The sequence below is a fragment of the Anopheles cruzii genome, chromosome 3 (assembly GCF_943734635.1).
Source record: "Anopheles cruzii chromosome 3, idAnoCruzAS_RS32_06, whole genome shotgun sequence".
In the NCBI taxonomy this organism is placed as follows: domain Eukaryota; kingdom Metazoa; phylum Arthropoda; class Insecta; order Diptera; family Culicidae; genus Anopheles; species Anopheles cruzii.
In genome coordinates, this window is record NC_069145.1 from 74,107,578 (window position 1) to 74,133,913 (window position 26,336).

The 26,336-nt window shown below is 50.3% G+C and overlaps 4 protein-coding genes across 6 annotated transcripts; 2 read left to right on the forward strand and 2 right to left on the reverse strand.

Moving 5' to 3' along the window:
• Positions 1-631: 631 nt before the first annotated feature.
• Positions 632-1,585, reverse strand: LOC128274081 (beta-1,4-galactosyltransferase 2). The gene has a single exon (XM_053012168.1). It carries the CDS (start codon positions 1,583-1,585, stop codon positions 632-634), a length of 954 nt encoding a protein of 317 aa, XP_052868128.1.
• Positions 1,586-2,756: 1,171 nt separating this feature from the next.
• LOC128272466 (WD repeat-containing protein 55 homolog) lies at positions 2,757-4,644 on the reverse strand. Of its 2 annotated transcripts, none has more exons than XM_053010283.1 (3): positions 4,492-4,644; positions 3,476-4,387; positions 2,757-3,411 (listed from the first exon to the last, which is right to left on the reverse strand). In XM_053010283.1, coding segments are annotated over exons 1-3 (1,413 nt in total). In that variant the 5' UTR covers positions 4,494-4,644; the 3' UTR covers positions 2,757-2,912. The 2 variants fall into 2 exon arrangements, with proteins under 2 accessions (XP_052866243.1, XP_052866241.1); XM_053010281.1 differs by having other exon boundaries at positions 4,447-4,644.
• Positions 4,645-5,056: 412 nt separating this feature from the next.
• Positions 5,057-7,736, forward strand: LOC128271982 (programmed cell death protein 10). Of its 2 annotated transcripts, none has more exons than XM_053009684.1 (5): positions 5,057-5,564; positions 6,192-6,369; positions 6,448-6,580; positions 6,645-6,809; positions 6,889-7,736. In XM_053009684.1, exons 1-5 carry the CDS (start codon positions 5,490-5,492, stop codon positions 6,971-6,973), a joined length of 636 nt encoding a protein of 211 aa, XP_052865644.1. In that variant the 5' UTR covers positions 5,057-5,489; the 3' UTR covers positions 6,974-7,736. The 2 variants fall into 2 exon arrangements, with proteins under 2 accessions (XP_052865644.1, XP_052865645.1); XM_053009685.1 differs by lacking the exon at positions 5,057-5,564 and adding an exon at positions 6,023-6,091.
• Positions 7,737-16,474: 8,738 nt separating this feature from the next.
• LOC128272541 (protein timeless) lies at positions 16,475-23,955 on the forward strand. The gene is made up of 13 exons (XM_053010366.1): positions 16,475-17,666; positions 17,736-18,208; positions 18,286-18,427; positions 18,542-18,760; positions 18,833-18,901; positions 18,967-19,190; positions 19,256-19,454; positions 19,536-20,148; positions 20,222-20,422; positions 20,641-20,755; positions 21,591-21,653; positions 21,742-21,972; positions 23,064-23,955. The coding sequence occupies exons 1-13, from the start codon at positions 16,512-16,514 to the stop codon at positions 23,155-23,157; spliced, it is 3,798 nt and encodes a 1,265-aa protein (XP_052866326.1). The 5' UTR covers positions 16,475-16,511; the 3' UTR covers positions 23,158-23,955.
• Positions 23,956-26,336: the final 2,381 nt, after the last annotated feature.

A 26,336-nucleotide genomic window follows, 5' to 3' on the forward strand; every position in this document is an offset into this window, starting at 1 on the left:
CCAAATGTAGCCGACTGCTCTCCGTAACCCCGGCCACAGCACCGGCAGCGATGGCAACGGAGGGTTGTAGCGCAGCGTTTAATCATAATTGCAGGTTTTTGGTATTCTTTCGCTCGGCAACGCTGCGCCGGGCTACGCTAGGAGCGAATTATTAATAATTTGTGGCTTATTAATTGTAAAGTTTGCGATATAACAGTTTTGGTTTAATTGTTGTTGCTCATGTTGCTGGTGTGTTTACGTGTTAATGTCGCGTTTGTCTCGTAAGGCATTGTTTACTTATTCACGTGATAAAAATCCTGACCCTAGGACATCTTCCAAATCTTAAAACGCTGGCGCTGGCAACATAAACAAAACCGCCCTCCAGGTCACGCCCGGCAACCGAACGCAACGAATCAAGTACAACTCGCACCCTAATGTGACTCTACTTAAGATGGTGTAATTATGTTGAAAAATTGACTATAAAACGACTACGTAACAATAGCGAAGCGCTAATGCCACGGAACAATACTGAACTTTCTACTAATTTACTAGTTGTGCAACGCAAAACACCTACAGTTGCGACCTCTGACTCAAAAGATAAAACCCAGTTTTGCTGAAAAACCGAAGGGGCCGACGAAAAGCCAAGCCGAATCTAGGTCTCCACCAGGACGTGCGTGAAGAGGTTGTGCAGTTTCAGGCCAACCTGCTTGTAGACCAGCGAATTTAGGCCGTCGGTGTGGAAGCGCAGCTTGCCGTTTTTGAGGAACGCATGCCGATCCTTGTTCGGCGCCTCCTTCCGGTGCTTCAGCATCGTGTACTGGCTGTAGGCCGGGCTGAAGCGACAAATTTCGATCTGTTTGTTATGCAACCGGGCGTACAGATCGTCATCTTCGCCGCCCCAACCGCTAAACATGTTCGACATGCCGTTAATGTTGAGGAACACGCTCGACTCGATCGCAACCGCTCCACCGAATAGCCCGCGATACGGCAGATTGTATCGGAACACGTCCAAACTCGAGCACATGTGGCGCGGTTTTCGCGAACACGCGTACAGATGGCCCAGATTCATCGGCATCAGGTCGACATCGTGCAGCACCAGGCAGGGATAGTCGAGGCTCATCGCAATCAGTGCTCCGATGTTGAAAAGCTTCGCCCGATTGAACGGTTTCGGGTCGTACTGTTCGATCACGAAAATCCGGTAGTGGATCCGCTGCCGGCGCAGATAGTTGTGCATATAGATGAGGAACTGGTTGAGTTGCCGCTCGCGCTGCCGGTACGGTATGATGATGGCCGTACTGAAGCTCGGCAAACACTCTTCCGGGTAGTACTCGCCCCCGAGCCGCACATTGTTGTTGATGATCTCTTCCGTGAACGGGGGCCGGAAGAGGGACAGATTTTCCTCGATAACTTCACTGTAGTCACACCGGAGACCGTTGCGCATCTGGGAGATGTTTTTCGTCGTCTTGCGTATCAGCTGATCGTAGATGTTTTCTCCCTCGATGTAATCGTACACGCTGGCGAACCGTCCCGGCCACAGGAAGTATACCATCAGCACCAGGTACGCCACGTAAGCGTACACACTACTCGACACCCGGAAGGTAATCATCGTGTATTACGCCAACCGATTTTCACTCCGCAAACGCGAGTGGGGCACCTCTATTTCGGGGACCACGGAAGTCGGGAAAGATGTGAGGTCGGTCAGTTGGTAGGACGAATGATTTATTGGAAGGATTCGAGCGGTACCGCAAGGATTGGAAGGAAGTGAACGTAAACCCGACCAACAGCACCGACACAAGGTAAGGAAACACACACACACAAAAAGTGCATTCGAGTGCGGCCAGAGAGAAGGACGGAGTAGAACAAACAAGAACACAAACAATTAGGACGAAAATACGGACGTTTGTGCACGTAGCTGTGTGTGTGTGTCTGTGTTTGGGTCAAACAGTGGGCTAACAGAGAGAGGCCGGAAAGTAGTCCGCTACATTGGACGCGGAAGAAACGGGCCACCCGACTAAATGCGTCGATTGCACTTCGGCATGCTCGTCGGCACCGGTTTGGCCACGGCCGACTGCGATGATTTTGGTGATTGTGTCGATGACGCTGAAGTGAATGATTATAGCGAACACCGGCTGTCCTGCTCGGATTTCCTGGGCTTATGTTTTGGCCCCGTCTACCACCACCGCGCGGAACATCAAACGGAAAATGTTTTCGTGACGAAATTACAACTCCACCGTCGCACTACGTCCTTCAGTACGCACCTCTGCACGCCCCGGACGTCTGCCTTCTTGCCAGACTAAACTCTCAGACGGCAATTAGTTGTCCTTTTCCAATGTTCTATGCGGCGCGCGTCCTGACAGTGCGGCACATCGGAATCGGATTGTTGTTTGTTTCCGAAGCACACTCAAAACAAACACGAAGCGGGAACAGTAAAGTGAGTAACTGCAAGAGTGGTTTACTCAGTAGATTCGGCATGAAAGTGAAACTAGTGCTCTGCGTTTTGTAGTGTCACTCGTAACCGTTTGTAGGGTCAGATAATGAGATAAATCCATCGCACCCCTTTTTGGACAAAACCCGTGGGTCAACGCACGAGATCTACTGTTGTAGCATAAACAAAACAGAAAGTTGACAGCTGCTCAAGCGTTTGTACGAATCTTTCGATGGCGTTTATGACCACGTGCCCACGGCTGTTCGGGGTTAACCTGTTTCCTGTGGAACGCATTCCAAGCATTCGCTTTAAGATACTTTTTATTATACTTAATATTTTTAACATAACCTGCTTTCATGGTTTTTCGCAACAACCGTTTTGCGACCGTAATCATCATTGCGACTGCTTCGCCTACGGGACAGTGGCACACACGCAATCTCATTCATTCCTCGTTGATTCTGCTGCACTGCCAGCTCCTGCAATCTTGAAATGCTGCGTGAGCGCCGATCTATTCGACGTTCATGTCGGCAAAGAAATCGCGCGTATTGGTACGCTGCGAAGAGGGCAAATTGTGTTTCATGGCCCGTTTGTCCGGTCGGCTGTTGCACTGGATGTCATCGAAGTCTTCGAAGTATTTTACATTCCAGAACCGCACGTCATTGTCGTGCGAGCTGGTCGCGATCAGCTCCCCACTGCCACTGATGTCCATCGTGTCGACCGCCATCGAATGTTGGCCAACGATGCCCAGCATCCTGCCTGGTATCATGTGCATCGCTCGAATAACTCCGTCTTCACCGGCCATCACCGCAATCTGATCGGTGATCGGCACCATCCGATTGGCACTCGGTTTCGGTCCGCTAAACGCATCGCAATGGTACCCAAACTGCTCCCAGTTGAACGTGTAGTAGTTGCCCTTTGAGGTACCGACCACCAGTTTGCTTGCGCGCTTGAACAACCCCATGCAGTTCATTTCCTCCTCGTAAGGTTCAGATTGAATGTAAAGCCGTCTAAAAAAGGAAAAGAATGAAATAAGTTAAAATAAACACTGGGTCTCTCCCTTCGCCCAATTACCGCTGTGCAATGTTGATCGCCGTCAGCATTCCATCACCGCTCGTCATTAACAGGTACTTTTGGTTCCGATCGGTCGTGCAGATCGACGAAATAAAGTCTTCCACCTCATGGAGCGAAAACACTGGCTCCTTCTGGCGCACGTCCCACAGCTTCAGCGTGCCGTTGTCGTCACCGGTGGCGAACGTTTGCGCGCCGATGTTGGCCATACTGTAGACGGGTTCCTCGTGTGCCGCTTCCCAGCAGTGTGTCATTTTGCCCGTCGCGACGTCCGTCACCACTATCGATCGTTCGCGGCCGGTCGTGATCAGGGATCGCCCATCGCGCGAAAACTCCACACAACGCACCGATTTCGTGTGCAGTTCATGTGTGGCCTCGAGTTTGTTCTCCTCGTTCCCATAACGATAGAAAAGCACATCGCCAACGGACGTGCCTATCGCGAGCAAATCCTCTCGGGGGTGAAATGACAGATCGATGACGAAATCGTCGGTCTGGATGTCGGGTGGTTTCGAACGGGGCTTCTTAATTTCCGCAATGATTGCCTTCACCACCTCGTCCTCTTCCATCTCTTCATCGTAATCGTCAATAGCACGATGGGGGGTGTCCGTCTCGTCCTCCGTCGACGGCTCAGTGGGAGAGATGCTGCCATCGATACTGGGATCAGAATCTTCATTACTCATGGAAGCATCGGATCCATCATCTTCATTATCGCTTCCGGCTTCAATCGTAAAATCCGAATCGTTGGAATCGTTGTTCGAATCGTCCTCCATATCGATGCTCTGCTGCGTATCGTTCTCTCCCAACTGTTCGTCCGGACCACCAAACTGCTCCAGCAGGTAAGGGTCGTCCACTGTTAAGTCCTCGTCCTCGTTTTCGCTCAACGCATCGTTGAAATGGGGCGATTGAAAATTCCTCCTACAAAAAGCGAGAGTTTTCGTGGTCCAATTGCAGACTTTCTAGGTTATGGTGCTTACATTGCTTACAGCCACGGGGTTTGCGACAGCGAGCCAAACACTTACATGCCCACCAGTTGCCCCGCGCAGAATGCTAACAGCGTTCTCTGCCTGAGGCCCTCGCACACTACCCGATTCACAACAACAATGCACGCAGGTACACGAAACAATAAAAATGACCTTAAGACGAACAACACGAAGCAAGCAACAACAACGCGTTTTCCGTACTGTGTGCAGAATGGCCGTGACAATTATTATACGCCGTAATCCCGCTCAACGCTAGCGAATCCGCTTTCCTTTGTTGTGACAGCATAAGCAGCCGCCGAAACAGGGTGCCTAATGTCGAAGCATGCTCGCCATGTTAATCGCTCGAAGCAGCTATTATTTGGTGTAGATCGGTCTACTTCATCTACCGATTTAATACGAAATGACCCTTATTCAAAGCCAACCTACAAGTTTATCGCAATTCTACGCCAAATAAATGCGAATTGCAATGGAAAACATTTCACTAGCCGCCTGCTGGTCGGCGCAGAGCCCTGTCGCTCGCCGCCTGACAGCCGCCAGTTGTCGATGTGTCAGAAAATATTTACGTGAACTGGTTTCTCCGAGCTCCGTTCAGTTTTGTCGACAGAGTTTCGTCCCCAAAGCAGAAAACAACGCTTCCTGGTGCTTCCTGGACGTGTGCTGTACCGTTTCGCGCACTCAAAGCGGTTCCATGTTGTGCGGGCAGCTCGTGTCCGCCGTATGGTATCGGTGAACTTTATAGTTGGCCATTCTTTTCGCACCACTCTGCGCGCCGTGCTCGAGAACGAGTGTGTATGTGTGTCTGCTAGTGTTTCCCTTCCGAGGTCGATCGAGAAACTATCGAGTGTGAACCGTGAAAGTGGGTGCAGAGTACAGTGAATCATCGGAACGGGCGAGGTTTCTGTGACTTATCCTTATCGCTCTGTGTCTAATCGGACACAATTGCGCACACAGTACGGGACGTTCGTTGCGGGTTTCATCCGGGAGATCGCAACTTTCCAAAGGTGTCTGCGCCAAGGGAAGCCCCCCGAAAGCAAGCGATGACAATGGGGGACGATGCGCCCGTCGTCACATCCCTGGTGCTTCCGATCCTGATACGACCGATTCTGTCGCAGGTAATGCGCCGCTTCTACCGATCGTTCGACGCCATCAATCCGCGACGAATTCCGCGAATAACCACCGGGGAAGGAATACACGGTGCAGGGAAAGCCGTTTTACTAGTTTTAGCGACGCAACAGCGGCAGCAGCGAAACCATGGCCACAGGCTGCAGTTTGTCGTACGACGTACATTTAGCATAAACCACTTTTTTCCTTCCTGCTTTGCACGCCCGCTAATGGAACAGGCTCTGGTTGGTCGGTCGGTCGGTCGGGGCGGGTTTCTATCTACGGACCAAACGGTGCTGCACCGCAGTCCATTACCAGGATGTTTACGATTCACTTTTCATCGCTAAACGTTTGATTATGGTGTGCCCGTCCGGCGATGAAAGGTCCGGTCTTCCACTCGATCCACTCCGCTTGACGAATGAATTAAATTTGATGCGCTCTCCTGTCCCTGTTCGCTCTGCTCGAGGAACCGGATGTCACCGGTTCAGTGGCCGATGCCGATCGTTAGCGTTCGCAGTGAAGCGGTTTGCAAAAAATGGTAGCCACAGCCACAGCCAGTGACATTTATCGCTCCGTTAAAATCTAATTTCGAATACCATTTCGTTGCATAATGATGTATCTCGTCTTTTCCGATTCAGCTCGAACGACGCGATGTGGTTGCATCGCAGACACTTCGGGCCGCACTGACCAAAGCGGAACAGAGCCACCCGGGCCTGACGTACGATCTGGTGATGGGCATCATCAAGAAGGGGGACATTAACGTTAACATGAACGAGAGCATCCTCCGGCTACAGGGTGCCGCCACCGATACGGACCGTAAGTGTTTGTCCATCTGATGTGATGTGTGATCTGAGTGTAATGATGATTGATCAATTGGTTCTTACTGATTTCTAGTGATCGAATATCGCCTCAACCGAACGGAGGATGCGTTTCAGGAGCTGAACAAAAAGTCTGCCGCCCTCAAGCGAATTTTGAGCCGAATTCCGGACGAGATTGCCGATCGAAAAACATTCCTGGAGACGATCAAGTATGTGTGGAAAAAGGGCACTCAGGCCACTCCAAATTACGCTCTTTTGTGTGTTTCTTTGCAGAGAAATAGCTAGTGCCATTAAAAAGCTGCTCGATGCGGTGAACGAGGTGGTTGGCTTCATACCCGGTTCCTCCGGCAAACAGGCGGTCGAGCAGCGCAAGAAAGAGTTCGTCAAGTATTCGAAAAAGTTCAGCACCACTTTGAAGGAATATTTCAAAGAAGGAGAGTAAGTTGTCACCGGCGGCCGAGTTACACCATTCACCCTTACCCGGGCACCATAACATTCCACTTTCTCTCATCCTCAGAGCGAATGCCGTTTTCGTAAGTGCCCTGTACCTGATACACCAAACAAACCAGATAATGATCACGGTGAAGAATAAGTGCGAGTAGAATCGTTACAGTACACCGTCGCCCTTGGCGGCCTACATCCTAGGCACATTCAAACGGCCCGCATCGGTGGCAGCTGCAGCAGCGAATGTGGCGAATGTTGAATGAACGAAGTGGTGCCTAATGCTAGGATTTTGTTGTTTGATTCCAATTATTTTAGGCTTAACGTTATTATGATTACTTTCATTTGTTTTTCTTTTACTCTACATCTTCCCGTGCACAGAAGGAAGGCACCGGTTTTGTTTTCCTTATTGTTGACAGTGTTGTTAAAGACAAGTAGTGAGTGTCCGTACGGTGTTAGGTTCCGCGCGGATTATGTGCGTTCACTGCAACCAGTTCGAAAGGATGCCTCCTTTCGTAGATCAGTAATGCAAAACAGTACAGCACTAATTTAATATTTACATTGCAATAGGAATCATAGAGGTGCGAATATTACATTAAACAATATAGGAAAAAGATATAGACCGAGAGAGGTAAACGAAGGTAAAAGATTGGCGCCGCACGTTAGTGAGAAGCTATAAATTCTTATTACAATTAATGCTATTAATAAAAATATTACTGTTCGTTTGAACGACCCAACAAGCCAACGGCGGGGATAGTGAAATAGGGAGCAAAACATAGAAACCGTATCTAAAGAGGAAACTGTGGCGTCTTTCAGTCGTCCGCTGGCCGTTTGAATGACGCGAAACTTATCGTTCGTTCTACTGCACTCGAGGCTATTGTGGTAGAGCAGAAAATCCAATAAAACAGTATAGTTTTACATTCACGATGTGTGACTAACGTTTCCTTTATCCTGCGTTCATTGCCTGACATACGTCTTTCGAGTTGTGCAAATTAAAGCCAAGGTCATGGTCTCTGTCCTTTCCGGGGGCGTCGTGAGTGTAAGAAAGTCACTTGATTTCCACCAGAACGCACATAGACGATAAAATGCAAGAGAGCAAACGTTAATGAAGCTCCTACGGGCCATTTCATGCCTCACTGGTCAGTAGCTTGATGTTTCAATTAAATGTCAACACGCCAGTGGGAACAACCGACCGTAACCCGTGGCGCCACATGCATTGTATCGTTGGATCGTTGGTCCTACAAGTGGTCATTAATTAAATTTTCCTCTTGAGACGTCATGCCAGGAGCGTGGCCGGAAATCGCTGCTGCCGACGAGAAGAAAATTAAAACTAGAAAAAGGGGCCTCCATGTCCAAGCCGGACAAAAGGAGTTTTTGACCTTGAACCAACATTGGAACAGTGGAAATCTTTTGAAACAGGTAGGGTAGTGGGCAACTCAAATTGAATGCTCCGTTAAGCAAATTAACATGGAAAATGGTACATGATTCGATTGTGAATTGAGCTTCGTCCGAGTGAAATTTCAAATTGATTTGCACAATGAGAATGCAAGTAGCTTGTATAGTTTCAGGAAACTTGCCAAGTTTGAGCCTTGTACAGCTTTGGGTGCAAATGTCCATCACCATTAGTTGAGTTCCAAGAAAATACTTAATTTTAACTTTAATAAGTAACCAACGTTCAGGAAGTCCCATTTGGCTAGATTTATTTCAAAACGAACAATTTTCTTCAAATAATCGGATTATGGCAATTAAACGCAAATGTGAGATCTGAGATGGGTTCGCTGCAATAATTGTATTGCAATTAAAAGTTTGCCGCAATTTATCAGAGCGTTCCATTCAGCTTGATATGATGGTTCACGAACGGCAGGACCAATATGGCCAGGTTTGTTGAGAAATAACACCATTAAGACCCAGCCACTTACACCCTCAAGATAGGCCCCTTTGCCACAAAATATCCTCGGTTGGAACCCGGGTAGATATTCGCCGAAATATAAAACACACCTGTTCGTTTAACATCACGTAGTTCCGTAGTCAATCACGTATCAACCTTTTTTGCCTTTTTTTTAACACATGAACGCGCTTCGACAGCACTTTGCTCTCGCATCAGCGAATTGTTGAATATGTCGATTCCGAAAATGCTTCATACCTTTGTGATTCGCTTCCGAGGTAACCAACGGAAGCGTTGACGCTAATTGCGTTATCATTGGAAAATTCAAAGAACCGAAAGTGTTGGCACGGTACATCCCAACTTTTATGTCCAATCAAAATCGGTGTTTCAAACTTCAACCATAATACGTGCATTTTCTATATTTAATATTACATTTCCTTCCAGGAACATTAATAACAACGTACCTTGATTCACTGAAAATAGAACGTACTATTTGAAGCTCTATTTTCGCAGAAACTGCGTTAAAGTGCGAAACGCAAAACCAAACACGTTGCCTCACATTGTTATCACGTGTTTTACGCAGAGACGTCCTCGCCGACTGTTCGACATCGTGCTCAGAAACAGTGGCAAAGAAAATGCAAGAAATTCCATGCGTTCTCCCGAATACGGTCGGCGCGGTTGGTGATGTAACGTGCAAATCCGTCCGCCTCCGGCCCCGCCAAGCAACCATACCGAACCAACCAAGCATGCTTTCTGGAGATTCAACATTTGCATCTTGAGACGCCGACAACGTCCGCGTGAGATTGCGAAGATCCGTGTTAGATTCGGAGCCGCGGGGTAGGGCTTATGTTAGGCGTTATCGTTGGGACCTCTTGGATGGATTTTCGGTATGCATATCAGAGCAGAGCATGGCGCTTGGCGGGTGAGCAAATGCACGTGGTAATGTGTGTGCGAATTTAAATGTAATGGCCTCCGAAAGTATGTTGCCGGCCGGGGGCTATGTGGTAGACATCGCCACTAAAAAGCCATGCGATATCAACAGATGCCCTCCTCTCCGGGGAGGCCCAGAAACCGGGTACTAATGGGAGCCGGCTGGACCGTGAGTCGCGGGACGGCTGGCGAGACGGGTGGCGAACAGAAACATGAGCTTGCCCAAGCGCACGTTGCCGGTCCACGTGAAACATTCGCCCGTCGTGTTAAGCTGTGTGCTGGCGTGCTACGAACAGGCGGCAACCCATTCGTACGTGTGTGTGTGTGTGTGTGTGTCTGATGATTTGTTTTGTATACGGGGTAAGCCCTATGTACGGACAATACGGAGCGCAAACATTTGCAATAATTTTTTTCGCGATTTTGGTGGTGTGTTAGTGCGCGAAATACGCATTGCGATCCGGCGACTTACGTATTGCGTTTCCGTTGAATAAAACATTGACCAATAACGACGGCTAGTAGTATGTACACTCTCAACCGGATGCTACTCTAACGGCGATCTGTGTAAAGACGAATCTGGGATAAGGTAAAATAAAATGTTCAAAATGTGTCACAAGCCACGGTCCGGCACATACGTCCACAGTAACTTGTTTAGGCTTTTCTAAATTTTTAATTCCTTCCCATTCATGGCGACTCCCCGGGCACCGTGAAACAGAGTACGCAAAGAATTGTGCAACACTAGAGAACAGCGTGGATGTAAATAACATTGGCATACATTCGATGGTCCAAATGAATAGATTTCCTTTAGACGTTTCGAAAACAATTTGGGATCTATACCTAGCCGCGCGCTCTTAGTCTAACCGCGTAGTAGCCGCGTGTCTAAGTCTGTATCTTAGTAGCCGCGCGCAGTAAACGAATGCCAATCGACGACGGGGAGCCTCTAGGATGATTTGTACATAGGCTACTAACGTTCTCTCTCAATCACTCCTCTCTTAACTCAGGCGTTTTACTTCCCTACTGTCCTGCTCGCACCCGCGTGGTGACACTTTCATTCAAAAAGCCGCTCGTTCGCGCTGTTTACTAGTGGCCCGTTTTGCTGTCCCGCTTTCGCATGCTCGCTCCATTGCGCGTGTCCTTTTCGTTCGGTTCATTTCCGGATCCTACGGAGCCGAGCAAAATCCGAACTCCTGACGGAATCCTGCGTCTCGTCGGGCGGTTCGAAACACACGCCAGCAACCCGCCAGATTCGCTTAACGCCAGCGAACATTCAGCAACGGTCATTCGTTTCGGAAGGATCCCTTTGCTTACGCGGAGGTATCTCGAAGTTCGAATCGCGGAGAAGTTGTAGCGTACCGTGTCCGAGAGATAGCGAACCGCCATCCAGTTGTGCATCGTACGCCGATCAGCGTGGGAGCTCTAAAGCGGAGCTCACCTTCTACAACCTAACTACTAATTGACGGTTTGTGCTAATCCAAGGTCTAATACTATGTGTAGCTAAAGTCTGTTAAAGAAAGTAAGTTGCAAGTAGTGTTGGACATCGCGCAGATTGCGGATTGTCACTGGTGGAGCCGTTAGAGTGAAATTTAGTGCGAAGTTCAAACAAGTTTCATCAGGTGCAGCCTAAAACATAGAACACTACAAACATAGAATGAGAACAGTAACGTATTAGAACCGCTTGCCGATCTCTTTGCAACCACTAACCGTGTGTGTGTTGGCCGACTATCAGCGGTATCTGTCCGACGGCGTCTCACTCACCTTCCGCGCCACCGTAGAATCTAGCCATCCACTCACACAACGGTTGAGCAGATACAGATTAAATTACTTGCAACTCCGCCGGGCAATAGACACTTCCACGACGTAATCGTGCAGCGATCTGTGTGTGTTGTGCATGTAAAAGAAGAGGAAAAATACCCCGTTTGAAATCACGTTTTTGCATCGCGTTGCAGTCAGCTACGGTGCGTCATTCTCTGAACAATCATCATCACTCTGAACCGGCTCCCAACCATTTGAAGTGGTCGTCGGTACGATCTGTATGTGAAACCTTATCGTGCCCATCGAAGCCAGTGATCGTTGGTCTGTTCTGAGCTGTGATCGTCTAGAAGCGATAGACGAGTGGATCTAAGACGGCCATCGGGTACGAAAAACAAAAGAAAGACAGTCCGGGTGTTAGAAGATCCCAGTCGATTACATAGACCATCGATCAATTTAGTGTCGGACAAGAACTAATTCTCCCGGGAAGTGCACGACGAACGAGCAGTCCTACGGCAAACGCAATTTGAAATCGACCAGCACAACACCAACCTGATCGGTGACGTGTGTCATTACGCATGCAACGGAATCAGAAGAAGGTAGGTAACACACATCACATGTTCTGACCAACGTTGTCCAACGGAGTCCCATCGGTCACGCTCCACACCGGTCGGTCTTGCACATGTCCTCCGGGCGTGGGGTTTATGTAACGATTGCGTTGGTTCTTCTGCTGCTCGTGTGCAAACACCACATGAGGTGGAAACAATTTGGCCACCATTTGGACACCAGGGATACGGGCACACATTGGGTGTTATAAACAGCATTCTGGGACGGCTTCCAAGAAACATCGGCACCGGCAGACCAAATCCGTACAGTCAGAAATCGGAATGCCGCTAACGGTATGTCGATCATCTTCCACGTGAACGGAGTCGGATATTACATTGGGTGCTTCACGAAGCATAAATGGCGCATCGCGCGGCACCGTTATTTGATATCTACTTGCAGGATTAAAGCGTCAAAGTTCAAAGTCTTCCCGAAAGCATCTTCACCCACATTAAGCAAATCCTTGAATTCTTCGAACGCGGGATGCTCTCTGAGTGGCATTCAGTCAAACGAGGCATAGGGCTGAGAGGATGTTGATGCCATCACTTGGAACAAACATCATTGGTTGTTGTTTCCGGTTCGGAACAAACACATCGGCGAATATTCAACATTTATATTCGCAGCATTGTGAAGCGATTTGAGCTTAATGTTTCTATTGAAAGGGCGAAATCTCCTCTTGCATTGTTTCGTCAGATTATATAACTTGCTCTAAAGAACTTCCCATCGCTAATTAGGGGACTTGGTACTTGGAACACGCAAGATGCAAAGGATACTAATCCGATTTTGTCTCCTCTTTTCGATCCATGCTTCCGAGATCTCTCCGGTCGACAATGCTTGGCTGATTTTTTTAAACTTTTAAAACTATTCCGCTACCCACGGATCCATTCGAATGGTATTCGGGAGGACGTGCGTGCGTGGAATGTGAACATGAAATTAGATCAATTTCAATCAGTGAAAGGGTGCAGAACTTTACGTACAGTTTCGCTGTCTTGTACGCAATGAAAAGTTCTACTTTCCGTCTTTTTTTATCGAATTATTTAAACTTTCAAAAAACTACCAACAATGAATAAGACCCTCAATGATTGTTGCGTTGACTTGGGATTAATAAAAGCTTGCGTATGAAATAGTTAGAGTTCATTTGTGCCTTAATACTTATTTGAAAAATCAATTTCCATCAGTCACTTCCCACACGATGAACTCCCAAGTTCTCCTCCGAGTTGCAACCTTAATGGGATATTGGCAGAGTTTCACTATTGACTATTGACATCGAACGGCAAACCGCCGTAACAAAAACGTGACAAACTTACGTGAACTCCGTTTCTCACCCACACGGACAGACGCAATATAATTGTCCCTACATGCACGACGAGAGAGGCAACTGTAGCAACTGATGTCTCGGCGAGCGTTAGTTGTTAGTGTCCGCAATGGATATCTTACTAAGAAAATAAGCAACGTCCGCAGTTGGGGGAAATAGAAAATTGGAACCAAAAATTCCTCCTTCTATCAGTGCCAAAAACAGCCCAGGTCTAGTTCCTAAAATTAAAGGATAAACTTAATTTCAATCAAACTCTCCCAATCGGCCAATGTGACGCAATTGGGCCACAAAGGATGCCACCGTGTAAGGTGGGAAAGCCGTGAAGCTACAAACCGCGCGTAATTGTTTTAAGTTGGTGAAAGTTTCACAACCGTTTATTCACGAACTACATCCTGCTTTGGTGGGTGAATGAAAGCCACCTTTAAGTTTTATTGCGCGGAAAGACTTAAAGGTAGGTCTTAATTATTTAAGAGAAGGCGAGTATCGTATTACAAGAGACGAGTTTCGTTCTAACCGGGAAACAAATACTCGACTGGCGAAAGCAATAACAAATATCCGTTCGAAAGGGTCATTCATCAACAGGTTCGATGTGCAGTTTCTCTCTCGCGAAACGCGACAGTTATTTCTGACAACGAACAGAAACTTCATTCAACAGGTTTATCATGTTTACTTTATTCAATTTTAATGCCACAAACTGTTTCATGTTGAAGTTATCGACCTTCGAATTTATATTTTCTTCGAGATTTCAAACCTTTCAAACGAGAATGTTTTTCAAAAGGAACACGATGCAAGACGCCACGCCGCGATTTCCAGTGTCAATACTTCATCTAGTGCTGCCAAGCGGGCCAAAGATGCACTGTGCCAATATTTGCATCGCTTCTTTTGTCTTGACTATCTCTTCGTCGGGATATTGCATCCGCTGTTTTACATTCCGATTGTGACTCAAAAATCCCACGGGTACCCTTGAAAGTATTTCGCATAATGTCAAGCGACCAGAGCGATTATTTTCATTTTCAAAAGTCCATTTTGGTTCAAAACAGGAGTTCACTTTTAGCCTACGTGGCGGAAAATACCGTTTTGAGGCATGTTGACGAGACGAGTCCCGGTACAAGAACAACTTCAGTCACGAGGATCATAGGATTTCCAGTCTGCGAATTCTATTTCCGTCCAGAGCGACGCTGTCAATCCTTAGCGGATCAGTTCTGCTCCACTTCAAATGCCTTTTCCTTTCGTAAAAACTCTTTTGTAGTGTACGACTATGTTATTCTGGCCCACCACGAGACCACAACGGGAGTTCTATTTATTTCTCCGTGGACAATGGAATCCACGTGGGAAGCGGTAAGGAAAGTTTGTACCTCGAAATGCCGCCTCAAAAGGGAACAGCAACGGAGCTGTTTTCGTTTAACAATAGGTTTCCGAGAGAAGTCAGCTTTGTTGGTGACAACTTTTAGCCGGTTCTATACCGAGCTTTTACACGGCTCGCCACGTGAAAGTGAGGCTAATTTAAGCGTTCTAAACTCGGTTACAGAGCGAGTCCTTTTTTTAAACACCAAGCATGGCCAAGCCCGGTCAAGTTTGTCGAACTTTTCCAGACTGTGTTGTGAGAAGTTTTCCGACCATCACCGCAGGTGCTTTCAACGTGCCGAGCGCCGCAACATAAGCGCACGTTTCGGCGTGAGTGCTGTGCAACAGTCTGTCGGTCTGGACCATGTGCTTGACATTTTGTCTTTTCCCCCAGAGCAACAGATTTCCCGAAGCCCGGAAGCTGTATCATAATTCTGCAGTTCACGATTGAGGCGAGGAAGCGAGACATGGAGGACAGAAAGTTATTATAAAGTGTCAATCGCACACCAAAATGATCAACACCCACGGTTCGATTTGGCTTGGCTTCCGCAAACCGGAGGACCGATGGGTCTGGCACGTCGCGGGGGAACCGCAGTCGATGGCTTAATAAAGCACGTTGTGTGTTTTCCGTCGCCGTGTGCTTTCTTCCTATTTTTCCGATACTCAGCGGCCACCGGCTGAGGCAGAGTTCACTTGTAGATGGCTATTATATACCACTGCGGGTAAGTAGAGTGTGGTTTAGGAACCACATCGAAATCGAACAAAATTTGTAACGGTCCCTCCGGCTTCAACTGGCCCTTTGCTATGGCTTCCTGCGTGGGCCACAAAACAGCCGCAAGCACGGAGCGTAGCGTAACGGATGGTGGGCAGCTTAACCTAACAAAGACCGGACTCAGCACGATATCAGAACCGCCGCCTCCAGTGACTGATAGTCTGGTCTGTCTGCTTTGGAAAAATTGTGTCCGCTTCATCGCGCGTCGGCGTTTTTTATTTGTCGCCGCTGAAGTCTGGACAGCGCTGTCAACGAAAGGTCAGCAAAAGGACACCATTATTTGTGTCCATATCTGTCCTAAGACAAATTCCATCTTGGCGTGATTAGAAACACAGTTGGTGCTGCAATCCTGAGACGTTTGGACCCATACATGGACATTCCGGCAGAGTAAGGCGAGCAGCCTTAGAAATTAGTCTGGTTCCAACCCCTCCTGCTTAGGTGGTTATGCCACACAATTCCCAAAATCTAAAATCGACAGTTACATAAATTTGTTTAGCATTGCAGCGAGCGTTGGCTTCTTCCGGGGAAATGGAAGTCGAATATGGAACAGGAATTTCGCCAAAGCGGCCAATATTTAAGAAAAATCGTTTCATGATTGAGGATTGGTGTTTGTCCAGTGCTCAATTTAATCAATTTTATTTTCTCCCAGAGGAAGGTGAAAATTCTAACCCTTTTTTTGGGTTCATGATTTACTGTTCTACAATCGAGGGCTTCAAAAAGGAGGGCCACAAAAATGTCCTTCTGAATAAAGCTTAATTTTTAATAACTTTTAATATTTATTTCGTTCTAAGCGGCCGGACCCAATGGATACAGCACCTCGCTACCAGCAATCAGATCCTTGTTCTCACGGTGTCATCGTCCATTCAAAATATTGTCCTTCCAAGGCAGCCTAGAGCGCGAACGTGAACCTCCCAGCCCGAAGAGCACCCGAATAGGCCCCCTGCCCCAGTCTTGGGTCACCGGCCGGCCAGTGCTATCTTTCCATTGCCGTTTGTCGGCTTGCTGGCTCTTTGAAGCGGAACGTGTTGCCCATCGAGCCACCGGCTTCACTGTCGTGATACGAAACAGCGGAACCGAGCTTTCCGGCAGCTCATCAGCCCCGCCATGGAATGGCTGCTAGCGAACCCGCAGATCAACAGCACGTTCGGCTCGCTCGGCACGCACGTCGACGATGCGTTCCACGTGAGGGAGGACTGTCTGGTAACGCTGGAAGAAATCATCTGTAAGCTGGCGGTGGAGGATGCGACCCTGCGTACGTTTCGCCGGGCGATCGGCTTCGGGCAGAACGTGAAGAATGACATCGTGCCGCTGCTGGTGAACTCGAAGGATGCCAAAGTGATCGACACCACCATCCGGCTGCTGGTGAACCTGACCGTGCCGGTCGAGTGTCTGCTTCCGGTGGACCTCGTGTCCAAGTCGGAGATCGGCCGGCACACGATCTTCGAGCTGAACAAGCTGCTGATCACGAGCAAGGAAGTGTTCGTCGACTGGAAAACCACCAAAGCGGTGATTGACCACATGAAGGGCGTGCTCGAGCGGGACAGCAAGCTGTCGATCCAGCAGTGTGACAGCATGAACAACTGTCTGCTGCTGCTGCGCAACATCCTGCACGTACCGGAATTGGGCCTGCACACGCCCGGCCACAGCACATCGTTCCAGAACCAGATCATCTGGAACCTGTTCACGCAGAGCATCGACAAGCTGCTGATCTACCTGATGTCCTGCCCGCAGCGGGCGTACTGGGGTGTTACGATGGCCCAGCTCGTGGCGCTCATGTACAAGGACCAGCACATCAGCACACTGCAGAAGCTGCTGAACCTGTGGTTCGAGTCGACGCTCTCGGAGAGCTCGGAGGACAACGAGAGCAACACGTCGCCCCCGAAACAGTGCAGCGGGGACTCGAGTCCCATGCTCACGTCCGACCCGACCTCCGATTCCTCCGACAATGGTGAATGTCCACGCAGGCGGACGCCACCCCACCTGCACCACCAACCCGACAGTCTTATGAACGCTGTTTGCATTTTAGGCAGTGGCAACACGCCCTCGTCCATGAGCAAGGATTCGTCCGAGCCGACGGAGACCATTTTCTCGCGCGCGATCAAGTCCCACCAGATGTACCACCATCAGTCGATGAAGGCCAACGCCGGACCGCCGTCGGACTGTTGCGGCCCCAGCGGCAGCAGCAGCAGCAACAGCCAACAGCAGCAGTACTGCGAGAGCCCGCCGCAACCAAGGACCAGTGCTACGGACGCACAGGAAGTTGGCCGAAACTTTGTATGTCCTGTGTGCACTGTGCTGGGTTTTTAATTTATTAACTTTTGCTTTCAGACCAAAATGTCCAAATGTGCGGCCAAGGGTCCATTGGAATCGTTGGTCCCATCTCCCTCCGGGCCCTCCGCCTTTTCCAGCCCACCGCACCACCACCACCACCACCACCATCACCACCAACAACCGGCGACCGGCAGTGAGCCAGCATCATCGCTGGCGGGCGCCACCGACAGTGGTCACTCGTCGCAAACCACATCCGGTGGCTCGGCGTCGCCGGCTCAGCAGACGAAGCAGAGCCAGGTCTCGCTGTCGGAAAACTCCGACTGCGGCTACGGGACGCAGGTGGAGAAGGAGTCCATCTCGACGTCGAGCAACGAGGACGACAGCCCGCACCAGAAGCCGGTCCATCAGAAGCCACCGACAAACCAGAAGCAGCGCTTCAATGCCGCAAATAAGCACCGCAATCCCGCGCCGGCTCAGGAGAAGAAGGAACTGCGGCGCAAGAAGCTGGTGAAGCGGGGCAAGAGCAACATGTCAGTAGGAACCGGAAAGGGCGCCCCAGTCCCGGCTCGTTCACCGCAACTGAGATTTGTTTTCCAACCTTTTCCAGCATCAATATGAAGGGTCTGATGCACCACGTCCCGACGGACGATGACATATCGCATATCCTGAAGGAGTTCACGGTCGACTTTCTGCTCAAAGGCTACGGCTATCTGGTGCAGGAGCTGCACTCCCAGTTGCTGTCGGATTTGGTGAGTCCTGGTCCGATGGTTCACTTTCCTGCGGTTTGCGGAGAAGGTACCCTGTGACGGTTTTTAATCATTCCGTTCGAATCCCTCTTTCCGACGTTCCGACTTTATCCACAGCAAGTGCAGATCGATACGTCTCACTTTTTCTGGCTGGTGACGTACTTCCTGAAGTTCGCCACACAGCTAGAGCTGGACCTGGAGCACATCAGTTCGGTGCTCAACATCGACATCATCAGCTACCTAACGTACGAGGGTGTGATGCTGTGCGAGCAGCTGGAGCAGCTGAGCCGTGTCACCGAGACCGACGTTAAGCCCTGCCTAAGGAGGATTCATTTGGTACGTGACTCGCAGACCATCAATTCGATTACCAAGTGTTTATTAATGTGCACCGTCGTACTCTGCCCACAGGTTGTAACAGCGATCCGCGAGTTCCTGCATGCGCTCGATACCTACAAGAAGAGTACACATCTATCGGCGGTAAGTTCAGCCTCGGAATACACCCGTTTACTTCATTTCTGACTGTGAACCGCCAACCGAAACAGGAAGACAGAGAGAAGCTCAAGCTACTTCAGCAGCAAATCAGCTGCACCGAGGACCTACGCTGTCTGTTCGTTCTGCTGCTCCGATGCTACAACCCCAACATTCAGAGCCGCCAGTATCTGCAGGATCTGGTCGTGACGAACCACACGCTGTTGCTGCTGCTCGACGGTGTCCGCGAGCTGAACGCCGATGCGACGCCGGGCGACATGTTGACCCACATTAAACAGTGAGTAATGCCGGGGATTTAGAGGCCTTACAGCTTGCCAACTTCACCGTCCTGTCTTGTTGTAGGTTTGCCACCGTGGAGATCATGCACCAGTACGGGCTTCTGTTGGAGGACTTCCGCGAGAATGGGGCGTACGTGAACGATTGCATCTTCACCATGATGCACCACGTCGGGGGCGACCTGGGACAGATCAATGTGCTGTTCCAGCCCAGCATCCTCAAGACGTACTCGCAAATCTGGGAAACGGAGTACGAGCTGTGTGATGTGAGTGTTTGCTTTCAGTCCGAACTGTTTCCATGCTAATGCCCGGTTCTTTACATGCTCCACCACCACGACGACGAACAGGATTGGTCCGATTTGATCGAGTATGTGATCCACAAGTTCATCAATACACCGCAACCGGCACCGTTGACGCTTTCGACGACGCTGCCCGAGATCAGCACCCAACTGCGGACGGGCAACCTGCTCGGGTGGACCCAAGAGGAGAAGGACTCGCTGCACTGGTACTACGTGCAGTGCCGGCAGAGTAAGTGTCTGGTGGGGGACATCCTGAAGTTGTTCCAGGAGAACGGGAACCAGCAGAAAACGCGCCTCTCCATCATCGAGCAGCTGCTCGAGCAGGACATTATTGCGCTCGCCCAGTACGACGATCTGATGAAACTGGAGAACCCGGAGTACGAGCGCAACGTGCAGACGCCGGCACTCTCGGTGGCGTCGGTCGATTCGGTGGGCCGCCGGGAGGACGGCGACTCCAAGTCGTCGCCCAAGGCCGTGGACGACATTCAGGTGTTGCGCGACCGGCTGCAGAAGGAAAACCGTGGCAAGCTGATAGCCTGGCTGCAGAAGAGCCTGCTGGACTGTTGCTTCGTCAAGCTGAACCTACTGAGCGGCCATGATCACGTGAGCGCCACGAACACCGGACCGTCCGTCATGGAGCCGGTGTCCTTCCACTGCATCCGTAAGAACCCAAGCCGTCGATGTTCCCGGGGGACAAAGATACTAATTTCTGCCCGTTTTGCACGAACCCACAGTGAAGAAGAAATCGATCCCGGTGGTACCCTGGAACCAGGACCAGTTCGCGATCCTCTCGTACCAACCGTTCATCCTGCTGCTCCACAAGCTCGGCTTCCATCTGCCGGCCGACGCGAAGAAGATGTTCGTCCGCATCCCGGAATTCTGGACCGCCGACATCCTCTACAACATCGCCCGCAAGCTGGGACCGCTGGACAAATGTAAGCCGAGTTTCCTGGGCCGAGAGCCGGGCCCTCCAGCACGCCGGAAATGGACCGCTCCCCGATCGCCCCCCACGCCAAGCTGTGAAGCTGTACCGATAAACTTGTTTCTGTTTTTTTTTGTCTTTTTATCTGCCTTCCACCCTCGGCTGGACCTCGGCACGCCTCCACTTTCGGCTCGGCTTCTCCGCGCGTGACCTCCCGACCGCGATACGCAGCGATTCTTAAGTTCGATCTCAAGTACCTCAACAAGGTGCTCTCGATGGAAAAACAAGCCAAGGCCGACTCTTGCCCGCCGACCGATTCTCGGTTAGAGAACTTTGGATTATCAAGGTCCAGTTAGCCAAGTCCTACCATCAGGTTAACTACTTTCAGTTTGATGTTTTGAGGATGCCGCGTCAGGGGTCGGCGCACCGGGCGAGTGCCTATAGTAGTGCTGCCGGCCCCTGACCGCTGCAGGCCCGGTGCAACGCCCGCCCTCCCCCCGGAGGTGGTTTGACCATCCGTGGCGCCCGTGCCTGCACTTAAAACTATCATATCGAATGTTTGTGTCGTTGGCGTAACCGTTTCGCTTCTGTTTGTGTTTGTTTCTAATGAGTTATGTACCCACATCCGCACACCACCACCACCACCGTACACACCGGTTCGAGAGGAGTTGCATTTCACCTGCACGCCGGCACTTTCGGCATGTTTCCGCCCGTGTCCCCACCGAGAAGATCCAAAAACAAAACACAAAGCATAAAGAAGCATAATCTTACATCCCAATCCCAATTGGCGACGAGCAGGATGCACCACACACCCACATCAGTATGTTCGCTCTGCACACGTACGCACGCACGCACACACGCACGATTTTTACCAACCCATTCATTCTCATTCCGTTCATTAACTTAACTTCATCAACCGGTGACGAGGACGAGCTGCTGTTACGGTAGCGAGAAGTGGCCCTCGAGTTGGTGCGGCCGGGATCAATAATTCCAACGTTAATTTAGTGATCCTGGCCGCACCGAAACCTTACTCGAAGGCCACATTCGCGTTCCCGTCAACAACGCCGTCGTCGTCGTGGTCGTCGTCGTGGTCGTCGTAGTAGTAGTCGCACGATAATCCGCACCTATGGAAAATGGCACCGTAGTTAATAATGTTTCCATCGCCTCCTTTTCATCCGCAGGTTCACTCCGCAGATCACCACCAACTGGCTCGATGTAGTGATGCGCAATAAGGCCGCCCAAAGGTGAGTCTATTCAGGTGGGGAACATCAAAGTCTAATGTCTAATCTGTCTATCCGTCTTTCGAACTTCCGGAACTTCTCCTTCGCGCAGCGGAAAGCGTAAGTTCGATCTCGCCGGACCTTCGAAGGTGATCGAAACGGCGAACGTTGCGCATCCGGGGGCCAAGGCGGACGGCAAGCTGCCACCCGCCCAGACGAAGCTGCTGCACGACCTCTCGATCATCGTCGAGTCGAACGATGACGACGACGACGAGCTGCCTGAGGATGACGATGGGCTGGACAGCACCGAGGTGCCGGTGCTGGAGGAACACGACGTCGTCAGGTGCGTTTATTGTAAGCGCTTGGCCACGAGGCCACCGAACCTCCGGTTGGGCCGAGGGATAAATTATTCGTTCAAGCAATTTTCCAGCGCGAATCGATCAGCGCGCCAATAACTGCTGTGCCACCGCACTGCCCAACATGGGCACTCGAATTAGTGCAACGAGCACACCGTTTGCCGTCCGTAGACAAAAAGCGGGGTAAACGGTTTTGTCGTGTAAGGTCAGCTGCTGTAGGGCCCAACAGCTGACATGACTTTGCTTTCACGCGAACCGAAAGTGGTCCGAAAAACAGAGCGTCAAATCAAACATGGGAGCCCTTCGTCGAATGATCGATCGATTGGACAAATTATGCTGCCCTGCTTGGGCACACACACACACACAGAGGTATTTGTTTGGCCGCGAACCCTTGAAGGCGGCCGGCTACTGATTCCCGGGTGGTTCGAAAGATCATTTATTTTCATTTTTTACCTCCCCGAAAGTGCCACGGGACTGAGGGTGGTGGACCGATCGGTATGATTACCCCACCGTTAGCATAACTTATGTTCTGCGGCACGTTGTTTTGTAACCGACGACGCGGACGACGGTTAGTGAACATAATTCTTTTCTAACAACTTCCTTCCACGGGAGTGAATGGCCACATAGTTGGGGAGGTACCGTGGCATAAGTCAAACAACGCACACTCAAGGGTTTGGCTGGACGAGTGCCTAGTGCGCGTCTAGAACAGAAAACGCAGCATAGTCCAGGTCCCGGGCCCGGGGGCGGACGGATTGAAATGTTCACTTAATGGTGATTTATTTCCAACAACGATTGCAGCAGCAGCAGCTGCCACAGCAGGTGAGGTAAGGCATGCCGATGTTTGACTTTGAGCATGATTTTGCTCCGTGCTCCGGTGATCGGTTTCGGTGCAGCATAATTGATTGATTTTCGTGACGATCGTTATACGATCGCGCAGCATAGGCAAGCGCACAAGGCGAGGGATAAACGGCACTCAATTGAACCAGGAGGATCAAAGTTCGAAATTAAAACAGTGGCTTCGTGAAATGTAATCTCTCTCACTCACGCGATCACCTTTACTCTCTCTCTCTCTTTACAGTGCTTGCGAAACGGCTTCCGTTGCGTCGGACCTGACCCGTATGTACGTGAGCGATGAGGACGACAAGCACGACATCGTTCCGCCGATTCTGTAAGAAGCCACGTTGACATACACTACAAAGCAATTCGCGACCAACGCAAACCCCGAATCACGGCACACTGTGCGGAGACGAACTGATCGAGGATTGGAAGTTGTGGAACCAAAATTTGCAATTTAGTGACCAGTGACCCATCTCCAGTTCCAGTATCTCAACGTGTTAGGTGCAACGCACACATATCCTTCGGTGTCATAGCACCCCATCGGCGCCCCACCAGAAGCAGCTTCGTACAAAGCCAACCACACAATAAACGTCCCGGAAAGAGAACCCTAGCAGAGCAACTGCTAGCCAACCTGCTCCTTGTGCGAATCGGAAGGATGATCAATAGAGAGAGTGAAAGAGACAGAGAGAGAGAGAGGGAGTAGAACTAAAATCAAAATTCAACAAATAAATTCTCCCAAGCAATGCTGGTACAAAGCATTTCAGTATCTTTGGTCAAACCAAAGCCCTAACGATAGTAGCATTAGTAGTAGTAGTAGTAGTAGCAGAAAGGCAACGTTTGCGCTGCGAAAGATGTATTTTTAATATTTCGCTGTTTATTGCTCTCCATTGGCTGTTGAAAAGGAAACCAACCATCCATTCGCCGTTCCAAGCGAGGAAGGACCTGAACGGGACCGAGTGGGAATGAAGGAAAATCAGAGGAAAAATGGATTATATTTACAAGCTAGTGAGGTGGTCCAGTACCAGTTTTACACACTCCAAAAGCTACTGTTATCTTTCTGGTGCCTTTTGGTAGTGCGCCGTTTTTACATACTTTCTAGTGTTGTTGTTTTCGATATCGTTTCCCTATCGGCTAGTGTCCCGAAACTGGCAAGCCCTCCACTGAGGGCCACTCAGTGCCACAGAGGGCTTTTTTGTATCACAATTCGCGAGCAGCCTGGCAAGCGTAGTAAAATGATGCTCGCAGCTTCGTGATGTGATTCGAATTGGCTTACCGAACATCGAACAAAACTGTGAACATAGAGCTTTATTTTATTCGTACGCATTCCTCTCCGTTGGCGAGGGCCTACGTGGTGATAAGAAGGATGTTGTGTGTTAGATATTAACAGTGGATTTTAAATAAATGTAGTTACTTTGGTGGATTTACTGTGATCGCATTTACTGTTTGGTTTTACCGAGAAAAGCTAACGAAGAAACGGTGAGTAAAGCGAATGAAATTAAAGGGATTAAACATCAAGTAGAAGCTGGGAATGGTGCAAAGAATAGTAACTGTAAAACTAGAAAATTAACCAAACATAGAACAAACCAATCCAGCAAATGAATCCGGTAAAGATTCAATCCCTACAAACTGAAACGAAAAACTGATGAACCAAAGGCACATCGAACCCCTGGTGGCCGATGCTAACCGACAGCCTGTCATGTCCACACACGTCCTGTCATCCCGTGTGCGGTTTTCGGTGACGGCTGTGTCGGTCCGAGGGTGCCCACCGTTATCGGATTGCCGGTGCCGGTGTCAACCAATTGCTTCATCTTTCGTCACCATCGCCAGGAGCCCCCGAGCCGGGCGGGAATCGACCCAAACCGAGAGAGTGCAGGTGGCCGGTACGACTTCGGTTGACAGTTACCGGTGCAGCTGTCCGTAACACGTGTTGGTGGAGTTTGCAAATTCAAACGCAGCGCGAAACCTGAGACAAAACCTGAGCGCACATTTTCTGCACGTCCTTCGGTCCCATGTCTAATTGAAAAGTCGTGACCGATCGACGTGCGCGGTTTCGCGAGCCAAAATGTCACGTTACCTACATCGCTGGCATCGCATGCTAATGACCCGTGCCGCCATGTGCCGCCCTGCTATCCGATAGCGGCGCGACCGAAAGGAGCAAAGGGTTCGAGCTCAGAACTCTCCCCAATCGCCTCCACCGTCGGCCCTCGAGGGCAATTTTCTTCCGATGACACGTCCACGCCCTCGATGGCAAAACACCGGTCGGCTAACGAGCCACAGCCGGGCTGTCAATGGCGGTTCAATCGGCGATCGAAATGGAAAACGTCGGCCCAGCATTGCGCCAACACGCCACGGGCTGCGATCAGGTGTCATAGTTGATGCTCGGCTCAATTCGTCACGTACGTGTGCGGCAAGCCAAGCATAACCCAAGCTGCGGACACGGAATTATGACATAAATAATGTATGTATCATAAACCGGCGTCGAAGAAGTCGAACACTGCAATCGAACTCACGGCCCAGCGGCATTCCGGCATTTCTTTTCTCCCAGCCCATCGGAACCGACGTCGGAATACAAGTGGTGCGGTCAGGCCGTGGCAATTAGCCGAAGATCAAGACCGTTTCCGGACGTTAAAAATCGATTACCCTTGCCCCTGCCACCGCTAACCAGCGCTAACTCATGCCTGGCCATGCATTATTGATGCGGACTCATCGGATCGCAGTTCGACACTAGATTTTGGTGCCGGTGACGCAACGACACGCGTGCCCGGTCAAGGAGAAGGTGAAAAGCCACGTTTTGCGACGAAGAAAGCCCCGCACCGGGCGCGAAGCGTGAACTTGAACTTCACGGCCGTTTTGGTCGACTGCCACGGGCCCACTGGGCCGTTTGTTGGGCTGTCGTCGTCGTCGCATTTCATCGCCTAAAAAAAAGCGGCGCAAAACATCCGCTTTCGGGTCAGTTCGTCCACTTTACTAGCCACTTCCGGCGCCTTCCGACCGTTGTTGCGAAACTCTGCCGCACGCCTCAAGCGCTTGGCGCCAGAAAGGGTCCCAACGGCGAGCCGCTAGGTTGGGGGTTGCCAATCGAGGTGTTTGAATTAATGAGACCACCTCCTCGCACGGTGGACAATAGTGAAGGTCGTAACTGACCACACCCCTACGCTCCGGGTGGGTCTTGGCGACGGGTGGGTGAAAAACACGATCCCTAACTCACGTGCCGCTCACGATCACGCGCGACGGTGCGTAAGAACGCACGCAAAACCGATCACAGCTGTCCACGTGTTCATTTGCGTACCTATTAACAAGAATAAATCAACGATCCTTGCCCTGGCCCACCGATCGGCCACCGATGCAGCCTTACGATTCGGTCCGGTTCGAGGCGACTACGACGACGAGTGAATGCACTCCGGCGTACCGTCCGGTGCCCGTCGCCCGGCCAGACTGACGCATAACCAGTCTGTCCGGTGGCCACGCCAACATGTTGCACAACATGGCCGAGCATGATCATGAGCCGGGCGCG